Genomic DNA, 20,560 nt, shown 5'->3' with positions numbered 1-20,560 from the left:
GCCTCGAAGATGCTTACAATTTCTTCAAGGAAAGAATCGTTAGGGCCAGTGAGGTTTGCTCCGTCAGGAGAACGACCAAACCTTAGAAGAACTTATACATGAACCCAGGGGCCATGCAGCTAAAGAAGACTAAGGAAAGACTATGGCGAACGTGCACGCGGACTCAGGATGTTCTGGACCATGCCAGGGTTGTGCGTTGTCGCAATAACCTTCGGAAGTTGACCAGAAACCTTCGGAAAGAGTACGAGATTAAATTAGTAGCAGACCTCAAAAGAGACCTGTGATGTGATGAACCGAGGCGTGTTATGTATGTATAGCACAGTACATGTGGTGCGGCCCAGAACGGGGTCAGCGGCCGTCGCGGAGCCGGCGCCAGCCCGTCCCCGCTGAAACCTGACGCCGGGGAGGCGACGGGCGGGGGGACGCCCGGCGCGGCGGCGCCATGCCACGCCCGGGGACGGTGGCGAGAGAGAGCTGGGGCGGGGCGGTGCGCTGCGAACTATCGAGCGGTGGGGACATTTCCATTCTTGTGTTGGCGAGCCGAGACGGGAGAGGCAGTGGGTGGAGAGACAGCGATTGTGTGAAGAGGCGTAATTGTGTGTGCAAAGACAGTGAATACGAACATTTGAACATCGAACGGTGTTTACTACGGCAAAGGGAGACAAGAGCTGAGACTGGCTAGTGGACATTTCTAGCCTCTATACTTCAAGACCCCAAGGCCTTTTGAAGGAACGCCAACTCTAGACTACGCACGAGATGCAGGGTAGAAGACCTTCTTGACGATGATGGAGTGTTGACCAGCAGTAACGAAGGGAAGGCCAATGTCCTCTGTAAATTATTCGCTAGTGTTTTCACGGACGAAGGGACTAGCGTCATGCATGTGTTACCGTTTAACTTTACTGGACCGTTACTGGATGATGTGGCCATCTCTACCCAGGCAGTGGCAAAGAAATTGGCCACTCTGAAGACCTCGAGCGCCCCTGGCCCAGACGATGTCCATCCAAGGCTTCTTCGCGAGTCCGCAGATGCCCTGGCGGCACCCCTCAGCATGCTTTTCCGAAAATCTTTGGCAACCGGAAGGCTCCCTCTGGAGTGGAAGCTTGGCGAGGTAGTCCCGATCTACAAGAAGGGTAACCGACAATATCCAGCGACCTACCGCCCAGTGCGCCTTACTGTCATTCTCTCCAAGATACTCGAAACTTTCGTCCGTGATGCCCTACTTAATCACTTCTCGGAGTCTGGACTTCTTCATGCAGCCCAGCATGGGTTTCTCTCTAAGCCTTTGATGCTGTTCCCCATAACCGTCTGCTCTCCAAGCGTCATGCTTACGGTGTGAGGTAATTTTCTACGCCAGATCAGGGTTTTTCTTACTCACCGGATGCGTAGCGTAGAAAATTACCTCTCACACCATAAGCATGAAGCTTGGAGAGCAGATGGTTATGGGGGAACAGAATCAAAGGCTTTGCTGAAGCCCAGGTACGCCACGTCCACCGGCTCTCCATCCTCTACCGCAACGTTCCAATCCTAGATCAGGGCTTTTCTTACTCACCGGATACAGGGAGTGCGGGTCCAGGGCTCGAAGTCGGACTGGACCGACGTCGCCAGCAGCATCCTGCAAGGGTCAGTACTTGGACCAACGCTGTTCATTATTTTCGTGAACGATCTACCAGAACAAGTGCGAAGCGTGGTCAAGATGTTTGCGGATGACACCAAGGTCTACTGTCGTGTCCCGAGGCCCCTGACTGACTCACCTCTGCAGGCTGACCTCGACGCCCTGGCCAAGTGGTCAAAGGAGTGGCCGCTCCCTTTTAGTGCAGCAAAGTGCAAAATAATGCACATCGGGAACTACAACCCGAGGCTGACGTACTTCTTGGACGGCGCCGAAATCGCGGCCGAGTCCACCGAGAAGGACCTCGGGATCTTCGTGGATTACCGGCTCCATTTCCACGTGCAGACGGCGGAAGCGATCTCCAAAACCAGATGCTGGCGGTCGTGAGGCGGTCTTTTGCCAGTATCGATGCTCGCACGTTGCCATTGCCTTTTTAGATCTTAGTGCGTCCGTACTTAGAGTATGGAAACGTTATCTGGGGCCCATTCGGCAAACTGGACCAGAAGCGACTGGAACGGGTTCAGCGACGAGCTACCCGGCTTGTCTATGAAGTGAGGCGCCAGCCATACCCTGAGAGGCTCAGACTCCTTCAGTTGCTCTCGCTGTACTATCGTCGTCGTAGGGGAGACATGGTAACAGTGTACCAGCTGCTGCACGGAGGTATGTCGCTGTCGGAAGAGGAGCTCCTGACAAGGCACGACTCGGAGGTGTCGAGAGGACACCAATGAAAGCTCAGAAAACCTCGAGCTAGGACTCTCGTCCGTCGTAACTCATTCAGCACGCGGGTTGCCAACGACTGCAGTGCCCTTCCACACCCGGTCGTGTCGTCGACCTCACTTGAACAGTTCAAGTCTAGGCTTGATACGCACCGGGCTGACGTCATGTACGACGTCCCACACTGAATCTTCCCATAATTTGACTGTCTGGTTACCGGACCGGGAGCTACCGGACCGGGAGCCTGGCGAGACCGGGACCCACAGGCCCAGTGGCATTTTACAATTCCCGACCGCCATAAGGTAAGGTAAGGTAAGTAATTGGCATTGACAAGTATCTGATATTGTATGACGTATAACTCGAAGACTTTTTATGTGTTTAAGTCATGTGTTTTACATTTATCGTGTTTTTTGGCTTACGCTTATTGCATATATATTTTTATTCGCTCACTAACGCGATGTATTTTTTAATGTAGTTCGTATTTTACCACCATGCATTCTGTAAGACTGGAATCCGGTTGTACTGGGTGCAGTTTGTCACGAATTTATCCTGCACCTGAACCTAGGTCAAGAGAGCTTATCGTAAATACCGTCAGAAGTGGCCTTTAATTTTGGAATTGTCAGTGTGTTCAGCACATTTGGAAATGACAAATTGAGTGAATGTTCTGTTGAGAGCCAAGTAGGTAGTAAGCTTATCTGCAACTATGATACTTGGATGCACCACATATTGGTATAACTATCTGTATACTGTGTTTTATGCAGGGTATATATATATATATATATATATATATATATATATATATATATATATATATATATATGTATATATAATGGTGTGTTGCCTCAGCATAACATTTCATGAAGGTATGTGCAAAAGTGACAATTAAAAGGTTTGCGCAGGACCAACTTGGAAACTCCTAAAACACATCATAAAATCCAGGGTAATGTAGAAGTTTTTCTGCCTTTCCAATATGAAATTTGCCTGATATTTGCAACTATGGCCTCCCATCCACCACCCTGATCTGTGCTGTAGCTCTGTCACGTGGGAGAAAGATTACAAGTTCCCATGTCACATTTACTGCTAGCAGCAGTTTGGTAGCATGCCATGCGCCGTGGCAAGTGAACCATTTAGACACCCTGGAGGTTGTGATTGGTTGATTTTTTAAATGGATGTTTATGAGTAGAATTGAGGTGGTGATGATGCTGTTGTATAATATGGGAGTACATTCTAACTCTCATTTAGCCAAGTGGCAAATGAAATTGAACCTATATACATACCAAAATGGAATAAATTCTTAGCTGCATTTAATTCTGCTAGTGTAAGCATGACCTGACATGTTGGTTGGGAAAACAAAGACATGAAGGTACTTTAAGTCATTACTTACTGTAGTATATTCTATGTTAGCAGCATACTGACAATTTCTGAAGTTAGAAAGATAATCCTCCTCCAACAACTCTCATCTATGTCAACTTTGCCAGATGGTGTTGACAGTGCTGCTGTGCACACTCCTGGTGGTCAGTACCACTGCCACTGAGCCAGAACTGCGGCCCAACATAGTGGTCCTGATCGCCGACGACCTGGGCATTGGCGACATCAGTTGCTATGGCAACGACTCCTTCCGGACGACGCACCTGGACCGGCTGGCGTCGCAGGGGGCGTTGCTGACGCACCACCTAGCGGGCGCCACCGTCTGCACGCCGAGCCGCACTGCGCTGCTCACGGGCCGCTACCCAGTCCGTTCGGGCATGCAGGAGGCGCGCCATGGGCCGGTGGTGGTCAGAAACGTGCCGGGCCGTGCCGGCCTGCCAGCGGACGAGATGACTTTTGCTCGCGCTCTGCGGGACGCCGGCTACCGCACGCAGTTCGTGGGCAAGTGGCACCAGGGCTGGTCGTGCGAGCGTTGGGAAGACCAGTGTCACGGCCCGCGCGGTCACGGCTTCGACTCATTCTTCGGCCTGCCGTTCTCGCTGATGGAGGAGGGAGAGGACGGTCCTGTATCGCAGAGGAGAGACGAACCGCTCCTGCGCCACGTGCTGCCGGAGCTGATGCTGGCCGACCCGCAGCCGCCGCTGCGGCCCGGCGACTGCCACCGCGCGGCGGCCGAGCTGGCCTGGCGGCTGTGGCTCGACACTATCAACCAGACCGACTTCCGTGGCGGCTCGACGCCGCGTGCGAACTGGTGGGGCCACACGATGGCGGTCGAGAAGTTCCTCAACTACCAGCTGGTGCGCGACTCAACGGTGGTGGACTGGCCGTACCAGCTGGCCGGCCTCACTCAGCGGCTGGTGGCCGAGTCGGAGCGGTTCGTGGCGTCGGCGGCGCGCGACGGCGAGCCGTTCCTGCTCGTGCACTCGTTCCTGCACCCGCACACGCCGCTGTTTACGGCGCCCGAGTTCCGCGGCGTGTCGGGCCACTCGCGCTACGCCGACAACGTGCTGGAGATGGACTGGGCGGTGGGGCGGCTGCTGGCCGCGCTAGACGCGGCCGGCGTCGCCGACAACACCCTCGTCCACTTCCTGTCCGACCACGGCGGCCAGCTGGAGCTGGTCGGGCCGGACGGACAGCGTGAGGGCGGCCACAACGGCGTGTTCCGCGGCGGCAAGGCGCAGGGGGGCGCCGAGGGCGGCTTGCGCGTGCCTGCGCTCTTCCGCTGGCCGGGCCGCATCGCCGCCGGCAGTCGCGTCGAGGTGCCGACCAGCGCGCTGGACCTGCTGCCCACGCTGCTGGAGGCGGCGGGGACGAGTCTGCCGCCGCGGCCGCTGGACGGGCGCAGCCTGCTGCCGCTGCTGCGCGGCCTCAGCAGTGCGTCGCCGCACCGGTTTCTGGCGCATTACTGCGGCAGTGACGTGCACGCGGTGCGGTTCACCCCGGCCGACGGTGGCGCCGTCTACAAGCTCCACCTGGCCGTGGCCAACTACCCGGATCCGGCGGTGGAGCACTGCGGCCGGGCGGACGGCCTCTGCGCGTGCCACGGCGACGACGTGCGCAGGCTGGACCCGCCGCGGCTGTTCGACGTGCAGGCTGACCCGGCGGAGCGTCGCGAGATCCCGTCAGAGGTGAGGCGGGTCGGAGGCTCGCGCCGTGCTGAAGGCGGCTGGCTTTCTTGTGGTTGAGAGTTTGGTACGGAATTGCAATAATTATAAGACCAGTTTCAAGTTTTTCTTGCTAGCTGGTGTCAAGGGACCTCTATGAAACCAAGGAGGTGTAATTTAAGTAATTAATGTGCTATGGATGTAATTGACTGTGATGGTGGTGTTGGACATTTGTGTGGGGTTTTTAATTGGAAAAACCATTTTGGTGGTGATTTGGTGCTGTTCACAGCTCAGCTTTTTTGAGACCTAGGTCTCTCCAGGTTTTGCGCTACACGTCCACGAACCTATGCAGACTTCTTCGTGCAGACTATTTCAAGCTCACCAAGGCATCCAGGATGCCATAAAGGCGTCCTTCAAGTCCTGTCATTCCATGGACTGTGCGGCGATCAAGGACAGGACGAAAGAATTGTCGATTCGTTCATATCTGACGTTTGTTAGCACGATTTCTTGATGCAACTGTCATCGTCAATTGGCTCTCAATCAGTGTTGTGAAATGTATGATGACGCAATCAAGCAATGACATACTGAGATACATATTTGCTAGATAGAGAGTAGTGTTGTGTATAGCGATGCTTTCCTCTTGAAAGTGTGCCAATAGTTAGAAGTGAGCCTATTTCGTCATCTCTGATGTTTGCTTCAATGTCTGCAGATGTGGAACACTCCCTTTAAGTGACGACTAGGAGGCCTTCCAGCTGTGTGTTCATTGTGTTACAGGCTCCCTATGCCATGCAAATTGCACCGACGTCAAGTGCCTACCCTTCCTAAAAAGTTGTCCCCGAATATCATAGCACCGTGCGTCGCCTCCTCCACAGCACGCCACCTACCGGGAGGTGGTTCCCCTGATGCTGGCGGCGCTGGAGGAGCACCGGCAGCAGGTGCCGGTGGCGCCCTCTCAGATGGACCAGTTCGAGCTGGTCGTCCCGCGGGCTGAGCTACTGCCGTGGGGGCAGCTGCACAAGTTCCGCGGGGCAGACTTCGACATGCACGGTCTGCACAAATGGTGGGAGAACGGCGGCAGCTGCGGCGTGGTCCCTGGCCAGTGCGAGGAGTACGGCAGGTAGCCGCTAGGTGGCCGGAGTTCGGGGACCGTGGAGCGCACCAAAGCCGTTAATAACGGCTTTCGTGGCGTTCTTCCGAGGCAATGTCACGGACAATGTGGTGATTGTAGACGCTGATGGCTGAAATATGTCCGTAGTCGTGTGTCCAGACAGCGCGGTGAAATTAGCATGCGAAGTGTGCGGCCATAGTCGGCAAATTTCATGGAGCGAAGTAAAATCGTGCAGTATATATGCGTACTTGTGAAATGTTACATGAGAAGTGATAGCAAACGCTGCGTTAGGCTGCAGCGTGTTCTACAGATTTTAATGGAACTTCGAAGAAATATGGTGATGGTGACGCATGGTAACACTGCGTTCGTTTTTATAGCGCTGTATTGCCCGGTAAGGCGGGCATTTAGGCTGTGTGCTGTGAACACTTATACATTCTTTGCTTTGGTAGAGATCAGGTTTGGAATGTCCACTTCAGCGGCAGCATTGGGACTCAGGCATTTCCACAAGCAGGTCGTGGCCAGGTCCGTCACCATTGCGCGTACTTCAATGTATCCTGCTCTCGAGCTGGATGGAGCCCGGCTTCCGTTGGATAGGGGGCTGTTTTCTTGCAAACTTGCATTGGTTTTGACAAGTTTGAAGTCTTTCTGTGGTTGAATTTGTGGAATTTCTGAAGGTTTTTGTGGTTTTTGTGACTATCATTGAAACGTTATGCGTCATTGATTTCTGTATGCGTATTCAGCGTGCGAATATCGTACCGCTAGTTGACTTATGCTCAAAGTGCGTGATTGATGCCGACATTGCTTGGGTAGAGGTAGTAGCATCAATCAGGATCACGTTAGATCGCTGCTGTTCAATACTGGAGCGACTTTATGTGCTCTAACACTAGACGCACAAATATACAGGGTACCAAGGCAACAACCAATGCTATCTGGTGGTCGTCTGTCGTCTGATAATATCCTTCGGAACGCTAAGTCCTACTGCTATAACGTGGGTATGATGAATCATGTGCCAGTGCTTTACAAGCCTGGCAACCGTTCCTCACGCAGTGAAACGCTCCGTCGCTAGCATCGCGTTCGTTTCCGTGACCTGGAGGCCGCCAGGCGGTGGGGATCTGCGGGCGTGCCATGGCCGGCCGGTGGCACGGCAGGGCTGTGGCTCGACCGGGCGGCCGGCGCCCCACCGTCGGCTCTGCCGCGGCCGCGCTCCCGGCGTCCCCGGCCGGGTCGTGCTGCGGCGTCTCCGGCCGGGTCGCTCAGTGCGGGGCCGCCGGTGGCACGCGCTCGTCGGGGACCGGGTCCGGCGCCGGAAGGAGAGCGATAGTCGCTGGCCGTCTGACGCCTCGGTGGAGGCCGATAGTGAACCGCGGGGACATGAGCGGCGCGTACCAGACGCGTCCTCTCCAGCCGAGGTCGTCAGCCGCCGGAGCTGGCGCCATGATAGCCGACCGGGGCGGTGCCAGAGGAGGTGCCATCAGCTCCCGCCAGCACCAAACGCATGTGACGCACATTCTGCTTTTAAAGAGCACAAGAGTATCGTTGAACTGGACTTGGACCAGTATGTTAATGCTGCTAGAGATTTGCCGCTGTTACCAGTGTTGGCACCCACGTGCGTTATTGCCTCGCATGACCTGTGTAACTGGGCCAGCCGCCACGTTACACGTTACATGTATTTCTGGCCAGCCGCTAGAAATCACACACCGTTGTGTGTATGTTACATATACCTTGTAGTGATGCGCCACCCGAGCAGACTGCTGCGTGTAAGTGACTAGGAAACACCAGAAGAAATTTGCGTTGCCTGGCTGTCGGTGGTTGCAAAGCTTATGGGCTGTCCAAAGCGTGATTAATTGGGCGCCTTGTTCGGGCTATAAAACCGGTTACTTGGCTAAAGGCCCACTAATCCGGCGGTATCGTTACTTATCATGCGTGGCCCCCGCACGATTTTTGCTTGTACTCAATGCGCGCGCGGGATGAATCGTTCTGCCATGATTTCTTAAGTAGGATTGAAGTCGTTCGATAGTAACGTAGGTCACTGTGTCCTTTTCCGACAACCATTTAGCTTGCATTCCGTATTTCAGACGCGTACGTGTCGTCAGTGGGATCGGGCAGCATAAAACCTTCACCAATCGATGTGCCATAGTCGATATCCTTTTTTACGGAATATGGTGGCCTAGAATCAGGTCGAAGATCATCAAATGTATCAAAAACCGGAAGAATAGGGTCGTTAACAACGCCATGCTTCGAGCGTATTGCACCGATCAGCATCAAAACTTCACCAGTTGATACGCCATGGCCGGTAGCTTCACATGTTTGGAAAAACCTGACTTTGGTCTGGCCAAAGGTCACCAAAAATATCCTACGCCACCAAAAGTGTCGCTCCATGGCGCGCCGATTGCTAAAGATCTTGTGCCGATCAGTTCCAAAGGCTGGGCGCATGGGGGCTTCAGACTGTTAACAGGTGGTTTCGGCCATTTTGGTGACCTTTGACCTGACCCAAGGTCGCCATGTCCTAGGAAGGACAGGATGTCGACTACGGCGCATCGATTGGTGAGGGTTCCATACTGACCAGTCTCATAAGCGTGGAGCTTGGGGTTGTTTAGAGCCAACTTTGTTGGTTTTGGGCGTTTTGGTGACTTTTGACCTGATCCAAGATCACCATATTCTGGAGGGGATAGGTTAATGACCAAGTGGTATCGAATGATGAATATGTCGTGTCGATTGGCGCCACAGGCTCGGGGTGTGGGGCTGTCAGGAGGTTTGGTCGTTTGGTTCCTCCCCATGTCACGCCGAAATGCCCACACACGTCACATGCACACACACGCGCACGCACGCACACGCGCACTCAAAATGATGAAACCATACCCGGTACAATCAGTGAAATATACAAATTAAGGCCGTACGGCAGGCAGGGTTCATTGCAGTCGGGATGCACAGCGGATGAACAATATGCATGAATGGTAGCGCCTGACGCATAGCTTATGAGAGACACATATGGTTGTAGCCATGAACTGGCCATTGAAGGACATTCAGCAACTGAAGTGCGAGGAAAGTGATGGGGGGGGGGGGGGGAGGTACCGCACACTTGCTAATGAGAGCGAATGTCGGCTTTATGGGCGGTAGCGCTCATCTCCACCTCACTTGGCCTCCGCTTTTTACTACCCCGGCACCACCTACGGCAGAGTATTTTGGGGTTTCGTGTTGTCTGACGCCATGGGGATCATACATACCATTCGTTGCACATTTTTTCGTCATCATCAACCTCCATTCTCCTTGGTCACGCACTCGTTACGCTGGGCGAAGCTGCGATCTCGGTATGCTCCGCATACGAAGGTCCCGGCTTCGGCTATCATTAAAAATCTATCAGCCTCGGCTATATCAATGAACTTCGTTACTACACCTTGCACATTTACTTTTTATTCAAGCTTTCCCAATTCGCATTGGCAAGTGCCGGGTTGGCGCTTATATCAAAATTACAATGCAAGGTCTCAGGTGTTACAACTAGCTCTCCTGCCACGCCGTCGGCATGCACTTTCGAGGCGGTGTGTCGCAGCACAACAAGCATAGCGCACGTTGTAAACGCGCGATTCCGTCTCTACAACGTACGGACATGACGTGTCAGAGGATCACCGTTTAGCGCATAGTGTCCATGGTGCCTGCCCTGGCCGGTGGCCGGCAGCGTGGTCGTGACGTCACGTATGCACTCGGCCGGCCCGCAGCAGTCGCAGCCCGTCCCCCACTGTGACTGCGCCCGTCTCTGCCGAAGTCCAAACGCCGGCGGCGGGGGAGTTGCGCGCCGAATCAGCGACCTTACGATCTCGCGACAAAAGTGACGCGGAGAGCGGAGATGTGATAGCCATTGCCAGGCGGTCGAGCTGCGACTCTCGCCCAGTCTCTGTCGGCGCGCCACTCCTCGGCGACCGTGGCGACGCCAGGCGGCGGCCGCCGGCATTGCTAGTGTTGGGGCTCGGCTCACCAGAGGGCGTTAGCGTCCGTTCGGCCCGCGATTCGGCCATGATCTGGGACTGCATTTCCGGCGGGGCGCTCCTGACCATGCCGTGCCTGAGCAGGACGGAACGTGCGCGCACGGGGGAGCCGGTTCCTATCAGGACCTGCTCCAGCCCCGGCGACGGAGCCAGCCGCTCGGAGTCGCACGCGGCCGGTCCATGGCGTTGTTCGGCGTCCGCCCCCTCCCGCTCGCCCGCCGCCGCCGCCGCCGCCGCCGCCGCCGCCGCCGCCGCCGCTGCCGGCCCCTCACGGCCCTCGCCGCTGGCCACAGCTGGGGATCGAGCCGCCGCGCGGATGGTCGCGGGCACCACCGGCAGCACTGCCGCCAGCGTCTGAATGCTGACGCCGGTCAGGCGGCTGGCCCGGGAGGCGGCTCTCGAGCCACCGCTCCCGCCATTCGAGCCGCCGGCCCCACCCTTCGAGCCGCTTTCCTCCCTGTGCTGCACGCGCGGGCTCGGCTTGACGCGGTTCTTGTGCAGCACATCGGCTAAAAAACGGCAGCGGCGCGGCGAGTCTGTGGGGGCGGGCTTGGCGCGCTCGCCGGCCAGTCCGCGAATGTACTCGTACGTGGTCATGCCGCGCGCCATGATGTACACGTGGAAGAGCAGGAGGTGCAGCAGCAGCACGCCGCAGAGCAGCGAGAGCAGCGTCAGCACGCCCGTCGCCCCGATGAACACCGCTGGATCGGCCGGCAGCCAGAACATGGTGAGCCCGGGCGGGCACGCGACCTCCCCCGTCGCCGTGGCATTCGGACTCGGGCACGCCCCGCACGCGCCCAGCCGGACCGGTGCCACGTACAGCAGCGCCATCTCGGCGACGGCCAGCGCGAGCAGGAAGAACGACAGCACCACCGCGCTCGCCACGCACGCCAGAAACCAGCCGTAATTGCGCCGGCCGACGCAGTGATTGAGCCACTTGCAGTGGTGATCGAAGCGGTCAACGCACTTGTTGCACACGGAGCAGTGCTTGGTGCGCTGCGAGGCGATGCTGATGTTGCACAGGTGGCAGCGGCCGTTCTCGATGACGTGCGCGTGCCGGTTGCGGTCGAACTCGGGCACGGGCACGCGCTGGCACTGGGCGCGCAGGTCTGCGTCAGCCGGGTCCAGGAGCATAGCAACAGCATGCGTCACCACGTGAACGAGCAGCACGAACGCGGCGAGCGCGCAGACCGGCAGCCGCAGCGGCGGACAGAGCGCCGGCAGCAGCACGCCGACCAGGTACAGCACGCTGATGAGCAGCAGCACCCAGGCAGCCAGCTGCTGCGCGTGGAGCGGCGGCTGCAAGCCATGCACACGCCGCCACTTGCGGTACTCGGGCGCCAGCTCCTGCCCGGGCGGCGGCCGGCACGGACACCGCCCCGGCGCCGCCATGGACGGGCGGCGGCCGCGCCGGTCGGGGGCTGACGTACGCTCAGTTGTCCTCCCGGTGGTTGCTGGGGTGTCGATCCTCACTTGGTCGGTGGTTGCCTCTTGGTTGCCGTCGGTCGCTCGGATACCGGTGGTCACGCGGTCACCGACGTCGTTCGGTCAGCGATGCCTGCTCGGTCACCGACGTCACTCGACCGATGGCGCTCACTCTACTACCGATGTCACTCGACCAGTGACGATCGAACGGTCACCGACGGTCACTCGGTCACCGATGGTCGCCCGGCGCGGTCATCCCTCCCCGCCCCACCGGACAGCACTGTCGATGCTCAAGAGATGGTGGTGGCCCTGATTGCTTTCTGGATGGCCGGTCGATGCTGCTGGGATATTAGGAAGCTCGTCTCCAGTTCCGCCCTCTGATCTTGGTGGCCGCGGCAAGCTCTAATCATGGCCGGCAATAGGGTATTGGTTGGGCTTTCAGGTGCATATCTCCTGGCGGCTCTGACTGCTGTGGCTTTCCCAGCCTCTACCACCTCGATCGCACAGTGGGCACGGGTAGAGGAGGTATTTGTACCGTCTAGGTCACGATGCGTGGTGTGCTTTGATGACAGCCTTCATGTTTTCAGGAATATCTTTCGAACAATCTAGCTTTACCTAGGCAAGTAGTTCTCGACGTTTGCCACAATTACCTGCGGTGATGTGTTGGCATGAACATTACCACGTGCAAATAATTTAGCGGTCTTCCCATAATTTAGATTTCCTCATTGCGTTTGCTGGGAATTGGAATTAAAGAGGCGCATGAAAGATACCGGCAAGCACGTGCATTTATATTTCATAGAAGAGTTTGCCACTTCTCACATGATCACAGCAAGGTAGAAAGAAGATAAAACGGTTCCAGTGATAACTGGTCGCGCTAATGCAAACCAAATATGCGACTTCCACGAGTGCCAGAAACTGGCATGGGTCAAAAACTGAGCCGTGCGTATATTTAACCACGTTCTGAGCTGCAGACGAATGCACTGCTTATAGGTCAACTCAGCTATAATTTGCTTTTGACGGTGATATTTTATACATTTGCATACGCTGGCCACTGAAGCAACATCATCCAGCAAAAATTACACCAATAAAATGTCTGCATACAACATAGATAGGCTTGCGGGGACACGAGGAACTCAGTGCGTTATTTGTTTTGTGTTACAATCAGCATGACTTCCGTGTCAATTAAGACGCAAAAAGGCATATCAAGCACACAATAATGTGCGAGTGTGCGCAGGCTTATACTGAACGTTGTTCGGCAGCAGCTTAACACAAACACAACAAGATAACAATACGCAATCTATGATAATATGGTTCTTCCAATTAGAGTTTCGCACAGTCTGGCGAGTGTGATGTCAACCATGATCACGTCATGTTTGCTCGCGGCTTCTGCAGACGTTGCTTGCTTGTGAGGACCTTCTTGGAACCCTTGATGATTCGAAGGACGACGTCAAGTGGCGGTAACGTCACCAGACTGATGGTGGCCGTGGCGAATAGGCCTAATACCCCTGGTCGTAATCTGTCGGGAGAACGTAGCCGTTACCGACACCCTGCCACTATCCGTCCAGTCATCCACCATCGTGGTTCAAGCGGCATGCGTCGGACATTTAAAAATTAACGTGTACAACGACACATTGGCAGGCACACGGATCTATGCAACGGCGCTTGCCACTTGTTTTTGCGTCCGTCTGTGGCACGTTTTTTAATCTCATCCAACTGTAATATTTTTTTCTTCTTTTTCTTGCCTTTCACGTCTACTGAATCATTTACGGACGCTCGACGCGTTCGCCATGTTCGCGATCACTACCAGTGCGTCCGTCTGACCAGGGACCTCGTCTGTCGGGCCAGGGATCTGGTCCGTCTGACCAGGGACCTGGTCTGTCTGTCCAGGAACCTCGTCCGTCTGTCTAGGGACCTTGTCCGTCTGATCAGGGACCTCGTCCGTCTGCCCAAAGACCTCGTCCGCTTGCCCAGGGACCTCGCCAGCCCATCTCCTCGATCGGCGCGGCGCCACCGGCGGCGGCCGGTCGGCGCGAGCTGCGCACCTTTTGGATGCTTGATCCTATCCTTCAGGTCCCGGGTCTGGTCGTTCAGCCGGTCGATGGTTCTCTTCAGGTCGATGGTGTCCTGCTCCCGCTGAAAGCAGAGCAGACGTGTACCACAGCTCCATACCGCAATAAATCCAAGCAAGGGGCTTCTCATTATTGCGCGGCACGGCGCAATTTACAGAACGTAGTGGGTATGGCGTGCCGCAGGAGCTGTTGAGGCAAGTATAAAAACATTCATCGAATCCAATCGTGCCACAAGGAATACGTACGCCCATATCGGGCATACCCGGGCCATGACTGCTCAAACGCAGCTTGGCAACGGAAGCACGTCAGCTCCGAAATAGCCAACACCAGCTGGCCACCATCGCTTAGGCCCCGACACCAGCTGCACCATGGTCGCGGGTCCCGGATGCACGCGCCGTGGACCGTCAGAGATATCGATCATCGATCTGACGATATCGGTGCCACCTGCACGGTAGCGGCAAAGGTCGTGGGTGCGGGTCGAGCTTGCAGCCGGTCCCATCGCAGTGGGGGTGCCGACCGACCGACCCATGCCAGGCTGTGGCGGACCGCGCCGTGGAGGGTGACCTCTTGTGGCGAATTGAACGACACTGAAGGTCTTCCTCTGCAGACATAGCGCCTTTGGTGTCGGGCAGGATCGTGAGAGTCAGACCGGATCGCTAACAGGATCTTGGCTGGCCGGGTGAGAGGAACTCATCTCAAAGCTCCGGCGGCGGATTGGACGAATATAGCGGAGGAATAATCAGGACTCACTCAAAAAAATACCCCACTCACCTCCCGAACGTCTCTCGGCTGCGTTCACCGCCTACTGGGTAGTGTAAAGGCGTTTGGGCACGTTGCCAAGATAGCTGAGAGCACACTTCAGCGTGTGTCCGAACTCTGAACGTAGGTAAGCCGGTCGCGATGGTCTGCGGTGGCTCTGACTCGGTCAAAACAATCGCTCGGTGCATCGTTTTGATGCCAAACTGAGGTCACGGTCGCGGACAGTGCGAGGTCGCCGATGACATCGCCTTACCGCCCTCTTGCCGTCCTTGATCTTGCCGCCGATGACCTGCTTGACCACCTGCATGGCCTCCGTCAGCTTGGTCACCGACGTCTGGGCGTCGTCCACGTCTCTCTGCAGACGCGACTGTAGCACGAGAAAACGGTTGACGTTTCGGCTGCCTTCGTTTTAGTAATTGAATTGGTCGCATCGGCGAAATGAAGGGAAATTAATGTAGAAGCATTGCGCAGTTCAAATCGTCTGTAGTTACGGCGGGTCCCATATAGCGGTTAAGCACGGTTTGTAATCACAGGTCCATGAATGTTATGCCGATAATGACCTCACTTTGCAACTGTTGATCACTTCTTGTTCAAGACCATGCGCTCATCCCCTTCCATCCCTCACCAAGTCCCCTCCCTCCCTCGCTCCCCTTCCTCCCTTCCTTCCTTCCTATCCCCTCCCTCTCTCTCCCTCCCCACCCCTTCGTCATCCCTCCCTCCCTCCATCCCTCCCTCCCTCTCTCCCTCCCTCCCTCCCTCTCTCACCAGGTCGGGACCGTCCTCCTGGCCACGGCTCCTCCGCAACTCTTCTATCTGCTCGCGCCGCTCTCGGGTCTCCCGCTCAATCTGCTCGTCCAGGCGCCGCTCGTCCGCCGCCAGCTGCTCCCGCACCTCCGAGATATCCGTCGGGGTCTCCTGCGAGGAACCGCATGAGTCCGAAGGTCACAGGAGCCGGCTCGAGGCTCAGCGGCGCTCGGGTAGTGAGAGCTGGGTTACTCGAATGGTGAGAGCTGGGTTAATCGGGTGGTGAGAGCGAGTTAACTCGGGTGGTGAGAGCGGGCCTACTCGGGTGGTGAGAGCGGGCCTACTCGGGTGGTGAGAGCGGGCTTACTCAGGTGGTGACAGCGGGCCTACTCGGGTGGTGAGAGCAAGCTTACTCGGTTAGTGACAGCGGACTTACTCGGCTGGTGACAGCGGGCTTACTTGGGTGGTGACAGCGGGCTTACTCGGATGGTGATAGCGGGCTTACCCTGATGGTGGGAGCGGGCTTACCCTGGTGGTGGGAGCGGGCTTACCCTAGTGGTGAGAGCGGGCTTACTCGAGCGCGAGTGGAGACAGACAAGCAAGCCACAGCAGTCAACGTACCGCCAAACGAAGGCAACGCATGGATGTCACTTTTCTCCCGCGACGGGAGAAAAGTGGTTTCACCTCTGCATGGCAGCCAGCTGCAAGGTAACATGAGAACTACGGCTCAAAGAATTTAAGTGCGATTCGTTGAAATTTGTTGCGCCTAAAAATAAGGGGAATCGTGGTTGTCTCTTGTTCCCGAGGGAGTCCTCCTCACCTTGACCCTGTCGTCCAACATGTTGATCTGCCTCTTGAGGCGCTCCTGCGAAAACGTCACCGAGTCCAGCTTCTGCGATATCTGGTCGCCCATGACGTAGGAGCCGGCGTCATCGGACCTCTCCACCTGCGGACGGTGCTGCCGTCAGACGCTGCAGCTGCTGTCTCACATTAGCACATTAGCCTTTCTGTTGTCTTCTATAGGAAAGGGTGGAAAGGAGCTGAGAGCGAATGCGCATCCCAGATGGGGAATGCGGTGTCAGGTGCGATTGTGCAGCGATCCAAAAATGCGTCACTGTGACGTAAGCCGGAGCGCGGACTGCGGCAGGAGAGATGGACCGCATCACACTTCCCACTTTGATACCGACTTTCTTCTTCAAGCCTGTTTTAACTTCTCGGGAATCATACGCACATTGTGTCAGTACGCTTCTGTAGTGTCCACGTTCACTTACAGCAGCCCTCAGCGAGTTTCTTGCCCAATCCAGCCCTCTGACCGATTGTTACCAGCTCATGGCCGAGCGTCTCCGATACCTTGCGATTCTTTTGAATGACCGCCACCAATCCCTCACTGAGCGCCCCCTTCCCATTGGCCGTCCGCAGTCCCTAATGACAGTGTACCCCTGACTGGCAATCCCTGGTGCCTGACTGACCATCCCCAGTCCCTGAATGGTCATCCCCAGCCCCTGACTGATCATCCTCGGCCCCTGACTGATCATCCCCCGTCCCTAACTGCCCACCCTAAGTCCATGATTGGTCATCCCCAGCCCCCGACTGGCAGTCCCTAGTCCCTGACTGACCATCTCCAGTCCCTGACCGACCATCCCCAGTCCCTGACTGATCATCCCCAGCCCCTGACTGGTCATTCCTAGCTTCCGGCTGATCATCCCCAGTCCCTGACTGACCATCCCCAGCCCCTGGCTGGCCATCCCCAGCCCTTGACTGACCGTCCTCAGTCTGTTTTCGATGACCTCGTCCTGCTGCTCCACCCTGGTGGCGAGCGCTGTGAGCTTCAGCTCCGTCTCGGCCATTGCCTTCGCCATTTGCTCGCGGGCGCCTTCGCTGTTGGTGTTCTGCAGACGTTCGATCTGAGGCGAGCCGCGGACTCACGTGAGCCGCGCTGGAGCAGAAGAAGGGCTGGGGCGCTGCGCCTTCGGGCAGACCCATCGCAGCAACCCCTGCGCTTTAGCTCCTCGGGGAGCTATTTTGCAGTAATTGCCATACACCGGGGTGTACGCACACACGGACGACATACAGACGCATAGTGGGACGCTCGCGAGCCCTTCAGCGACCTCTGGTGCGTCGGAGCCACTCGCCGACCTGCCCCTGGAGTGTGATCACTCTTGACCCGTCACCCGTCGGCACAACAACTCCCATGAATTAGTCTCACTCCTCGTCGCACGGCTTCGCTCGTTATGGCGAGCACGGCCCGCGCCTAACTCGGCTGTCGTAGATTTGACGCACGCCATAGAAGTGCTCGAAAATGGGGCTCTGTTCAAATTTGACCGACTTTATTCCCACAGATGGGAGCTGCAGCCCATTACTGAATAGGAACCTACGCCACTGCAACGTGGCGGAGGTGCAGTTTCCTATTAGCCATGTATTTTTTGGGCGTAGCTTTACTGTTCATGTGGGGCTGCAGCTGCATACCTAACATCTCAGGGAATTAACGTCAGGTTAATGGCGCTGCATATAAGGAAGGAAACAAAAAATAGCACTCGTACCCCCATATCTCTGGGACACTTCCGCCTCTGCCAGTTCTGCAATGAGCACTAACTGAGTAATGGTAATGGCAAATAATTAAGTAATGGTACTAAATGAACAGGTAGTGGGTCGCCGGGCGGGGGTCCGCTCACCTCCTCGATGCTGAGGCCGGCGGGGCGCGCCTGGCCGGCCGGCAGCTCGGCGTGCGCCGCCTGCAGCGACGCCATGGCGATCCGCAGCCTGTCGCCGATGTCGTCCACGCGGTCGTCCATCTCCTGCCCGGCACGCGGCGGGGCGCGGGTGAACCGGGCGGCCGGGCGGCGGGATTGGTGGGGCTGCACGCGGCTGGTGCGGCTGAGTGGAAGGCTGGCCGGGACAAGTCAGTCGCAGACTGTAGAGCTGGCTGGGAGGTTGGATAGGTCAAGTCAGGCGCAGACTGTAGAGCTGACTGGGAGGCTGGATAGGACAAGTGAGTTGCAGACTAGAGCTGGCTGGGAGGATGGACAGGACAAGTCAGTCTCAGACTAAAGAGATGACTTGGTGGTTAGACAGGACAAGTCAGTCGCAGACAGTAGAGCTGGCTGGGAGGTTGGACAGGACAAGTCAGTCTCAGACTGTAGAGCTGGCTGGGAGGCTGGACAGGACAAGTCAGTCTCAGACTAAAGAGATGACTTGGTGGTTAGACATGACAAGTTAGTCGCAGACTGTAGAACTGGCTGGGAGGCTGGACAGGACAAGCCAGTCTCAGACTGTAGAGCTGGCTGGGAGGCTGGACAGGACAAGTCAGTCTCAGACTAAAGAGATGACTTGGTGGTTAGACAGGACAAGTCAGTCACAGACTGTAGAGCTGTCTGGGATGTTGGACAGGACAAGTCAGTCTCAGACTTAAGAGATGACTCTGGTGGTTAGACAGGACAAGTGAGTCGCAGACTGTAGAGCTGGCTGGGAGGTTGGACAGGACAAGTCAGTCTCAGACTAAAGAGATGACTTGGTGGTTAGACAGGACAAGTGAGTCGCAGACTGTGGAGCTGGCTGTGAGACTGGGCAAGACATGTTAGACACAGAATGAGTGGTCAGCGAATAGTTCTACTGATGTCTCTCAGTTTGCCACAGAAAAAAACGTCAAGTCATGGTTATAAGCCGACATCTCTGGGAAAAGCATGGCAACAGATATGGGACAGCAAACTATGACGACCTATGGCAAGGACGTGCCGCGGTCGTGTCAGCTGGGTAAGTGTGACTGTTATTCTTAGCATGTTAAGAATACCTAACCTGTTAAGCGCGTGCCGTTCATCACCATCCGCACAAAACGCGGAATGTGACCCACATTGCCGAACTGACCCTGTCCAGTTTGCGCCGAGCGTCCTTCTGTTTCTCCAGCAGCTGATCCATCTGAGCCTGGTCCTGCTCACGGGAGGACTCCAACAGGTTCAGCGCGTCGGTCAGCTCCTTGAACCTCGTGCGGGTCTGACTGTGCTCCGCCTGCAAGCCGCCCACCTCGGTCACGTCACGGCGGTCAACACGGTTACGTCACGGACGATCGGTTACGGAAGTCAACGTGCCATTCCGTTATCCAATGTCGCATGCAAACATGTCTTGGTCATCAACCACGTAATCTGCCCGTCATCGCAGCTGGCGAAACAGCACACAGCGGGTGAGAAACATCAACAGCATGGGGTAAGCACGGCACATCTGAGCTGACATGTCCCATTGCCAGTCAGATGTTGTAGTCGACCTGTTGCAAGATCGGAGAAAGTTGGTGGCCGTGGAAGCCTATCAAAATCGGTAGACTGATCTGTCAGAATCTAGAAAGGCACTTTGAGGGCGAATAAGCGCTTATTCGGAACAGAAACAGCAAAAAAGAGTTGACGGCAAAGTGTGCTGACATGCACCGAGAAAAAACTTTATAGGAAGTTTAAAAGAGTATGATTACGAGCAAACACCAAACCTGAACTAGCAATGACCAAGGAATCTTTACGTCACCTCGGTCATCTTCCTGACATCACCGAAGCCGTCATCAGTGTAGGTCTTGATGTCGGCGAGCCGGCGCTCCACCTCATCCTTAAGCGCCGCCTCGCGGCTGGTGCGGGCCGCCACCTCCTGCTCCAGGCCCCGCTCCAAGCTCTTGAGCTGCTGCAGGGCGTCTCCGTCCTCCTGCCGGCCGACCCGTCCTGGCCGGACACGGCGTGGTGCCGGATGACGCGTCTCGAGTGGGACACCGGCATCGTTCGCGGATAGGTGAGGTCTCTTCCCTTCAGACAGGTGTGATCCCTTGCATCCAGACAGGTGTGCTCCCCTCCCATAGCACAGGTGTGGGCCCTTCTCTTCAAGGTGTGATCCCTTCCCGTCAGACGGGTGTGGTCCCTTTCCTTCAGACGGGTGTGGTCCCTTTCCTTCAGACAGGTGTGTTCCCTTCCCTTCAGACAGGTGTGATCCCTTCCCGGGTGTGGTCCCTTCCCTTCAGACAGGTGTGAATCCCTTCCCGGTGGTGGCTCTTACTTCCCTTCAGACAGGTGTGATACCTGGCGATGCTCTCAACAACTTAGACTCTCTCTCTCTCTCTCTCTCTCTCTCTCTCTCTCTCTCTCTCTCCTCCTCTC

General features: G+C 56.3%; 4 protein-coding genes across 4 annotated transcripts; 1 reads left to right on the top strand and 3 right to left on the bottom strand.

The window, feature by feature from the left end:
• The first annotated feature begins 2,556 nt into the window (after positions 1 to 2,556).
• Positions 2,557 to 6,476, top strand: LOC119095175 (steryl-sulfatase). The gene is made up of 4 exons (XM_037218052.1): positions 2,557 to 2,630; positions 3,802 to 5,055; positions 5,218 to 5,379; positions 6,288 to 6,476. Exons 2-4 carry the CDS (start codon positions 3,802 to 3,804, stop codon positions 6,474 to 6,476), a joined length of 1,605 nt encoding a protein of 534 aa, XP_037073947.1. The 5' UTR covers positions 2,557 to 2,630.
• A 1,240-nt stretch (positions 6,477 to 7,716) lies between these two features.
• Positions 7,717 to 13,036, bottom strand: LOC119095174 (palmitoyltransferase ZDHHC11-like). The gene is made up of 3 exons (XM_037218051.1): positions 13,028 to 13,036; positions 10,716 to 11,790; positions 7,717 to 7,889 (listed from the first exon to the last, which is right to left on the bottom strand). The coding sequence occupies exons 1-3, from the start codon at positions 13,034 to 13,036 to the stop codon at positions 7,717 to 7,719; spliced, it is 1,257 nt and encodes a 418-aa protein (XP_037073946.1).
• Positions 12,682 to 17,313, bottom strand: LOC119096004 (uncharacterized protein PF11_0207). Its single transcript, XM_037218876.1, has 6 exons — positions 17,204 to 17,313; positions 16,261 to 16,386; positions 15,462 to 15,611; positions 14,950 to 15,063; positions 13,911 to 14,001; positions 12,682 to 13,384 (listed from the first exon to the last, which is right to left on the bottom strand). Exons 1-6 carry the CDS (start codon positions 17,297 to 17,299, stop codon positions 13,365 to 13,367), a joined length of 597 nt encoding a protein of 198 aa, XP_037074771.1. The 5' UTR covers positions 17,300 to 17,313; the 3' UTR covers positions 12,682 to 13,364.
• A 329-nt stretch (positions 17,314 to 17,642) lies between these two features.
• On the bottom strand, positions 17,643 to 20,122 carry LOC119095173 (uncharacterized protein T05G5.1; the record flags this gene model as incomplete). The annotated part of the gene is given in 4 exon segments (XM_037218050.1): positions 17,643 to 17,648; positions 18,164 to 18,235; positions 19,302 to 19,442; positions 19,944 to 20,122. Coding segments are annotated over 4 exon segments (398 nt in total), but the record flags the coding sequence as incomplete, so codon positions are not given.
• Positions 20,123 to 20,560: the final 438 nt, after the last annotated feature.

Source organism: Pollicipes pollicipes, unplaced genomic scaffold (genome assembly GCF_011947565.3).
Source record: "Pollicipes pollicipes isolate AB1234 unplaced genomic scaffold, Ppol_2.1 Scaffold_4219;HRSCAF=4965_pilon_pilon_pilon, whole genome shotgun sequence".
Taxonomy (NCBI): Eukaryota; Metazoa; Arthropoda; class Thecostraca; order Pollicipedomorpha; family Pollicipedidae; genus Pollicipes; species Pollicipes pollicipes.
The sequence above is the reverse complement of the archived record's forward strand: the minus strand, read 5'-3'. Positions and strand labels throughout refer to the sequence as shown.

Bases quoted from the DNA above. Each gene is read 5' to 3' on its own strand.
- LOC119095175 (XM_037218052.1), top strand. From the start codon at position 3,802: ATGGTGTTGACAGTGCTGCTGTGCACACTCCTGGTGGTCAGTACCACT. The intron at 5,056-5,217 runs GCGGGGACGAGT...GCCGTCTACAAG, and splicing joins TGCCCACGCTGCTGGAGGCG to CTCCACCTGGCCGTGGCCAA. The intron at 5,380-6,287 runs GTGAGGCGGGTC...GAGCACCGGCAG, and splicing joins GTCGCGAGATCCCGTCAGAG to CAGGTGCCGGTGGCGCCCTC.
- LOC119095174 (XM_037218051.1), bottom strand. The intron at 7,890-10,715 runs GTGAGGGGCCGG...TCATGGCGCCAG, and splicing joins TGTGGCCAGCGGCGAGGGCC to CTCCGGCGGCTGACGACCTC.
- LOC119096004 (XM_037218876.1), bottom strand. From the start codon at position 17,299: ATGGCGAAGGCAATGGCCGAGACGGAGCTGAAGCTCACAGCGCTCGCC. The intron at 15,064-15,461 runs GTGAGAGAGGGA...CTCGTGCTACAG, and splicing joins AGGAGGACGGTCCCGACCTG to TCGCGTCTGCAGAGAGACGT. The intron at 13,385-13,910 runs GTGCGCAGCTCG...TTCTCCCGACAG, and splicing joins TAGGATCAAGCATCCAAAAG to ATTACGACCAGGGGTATTAG.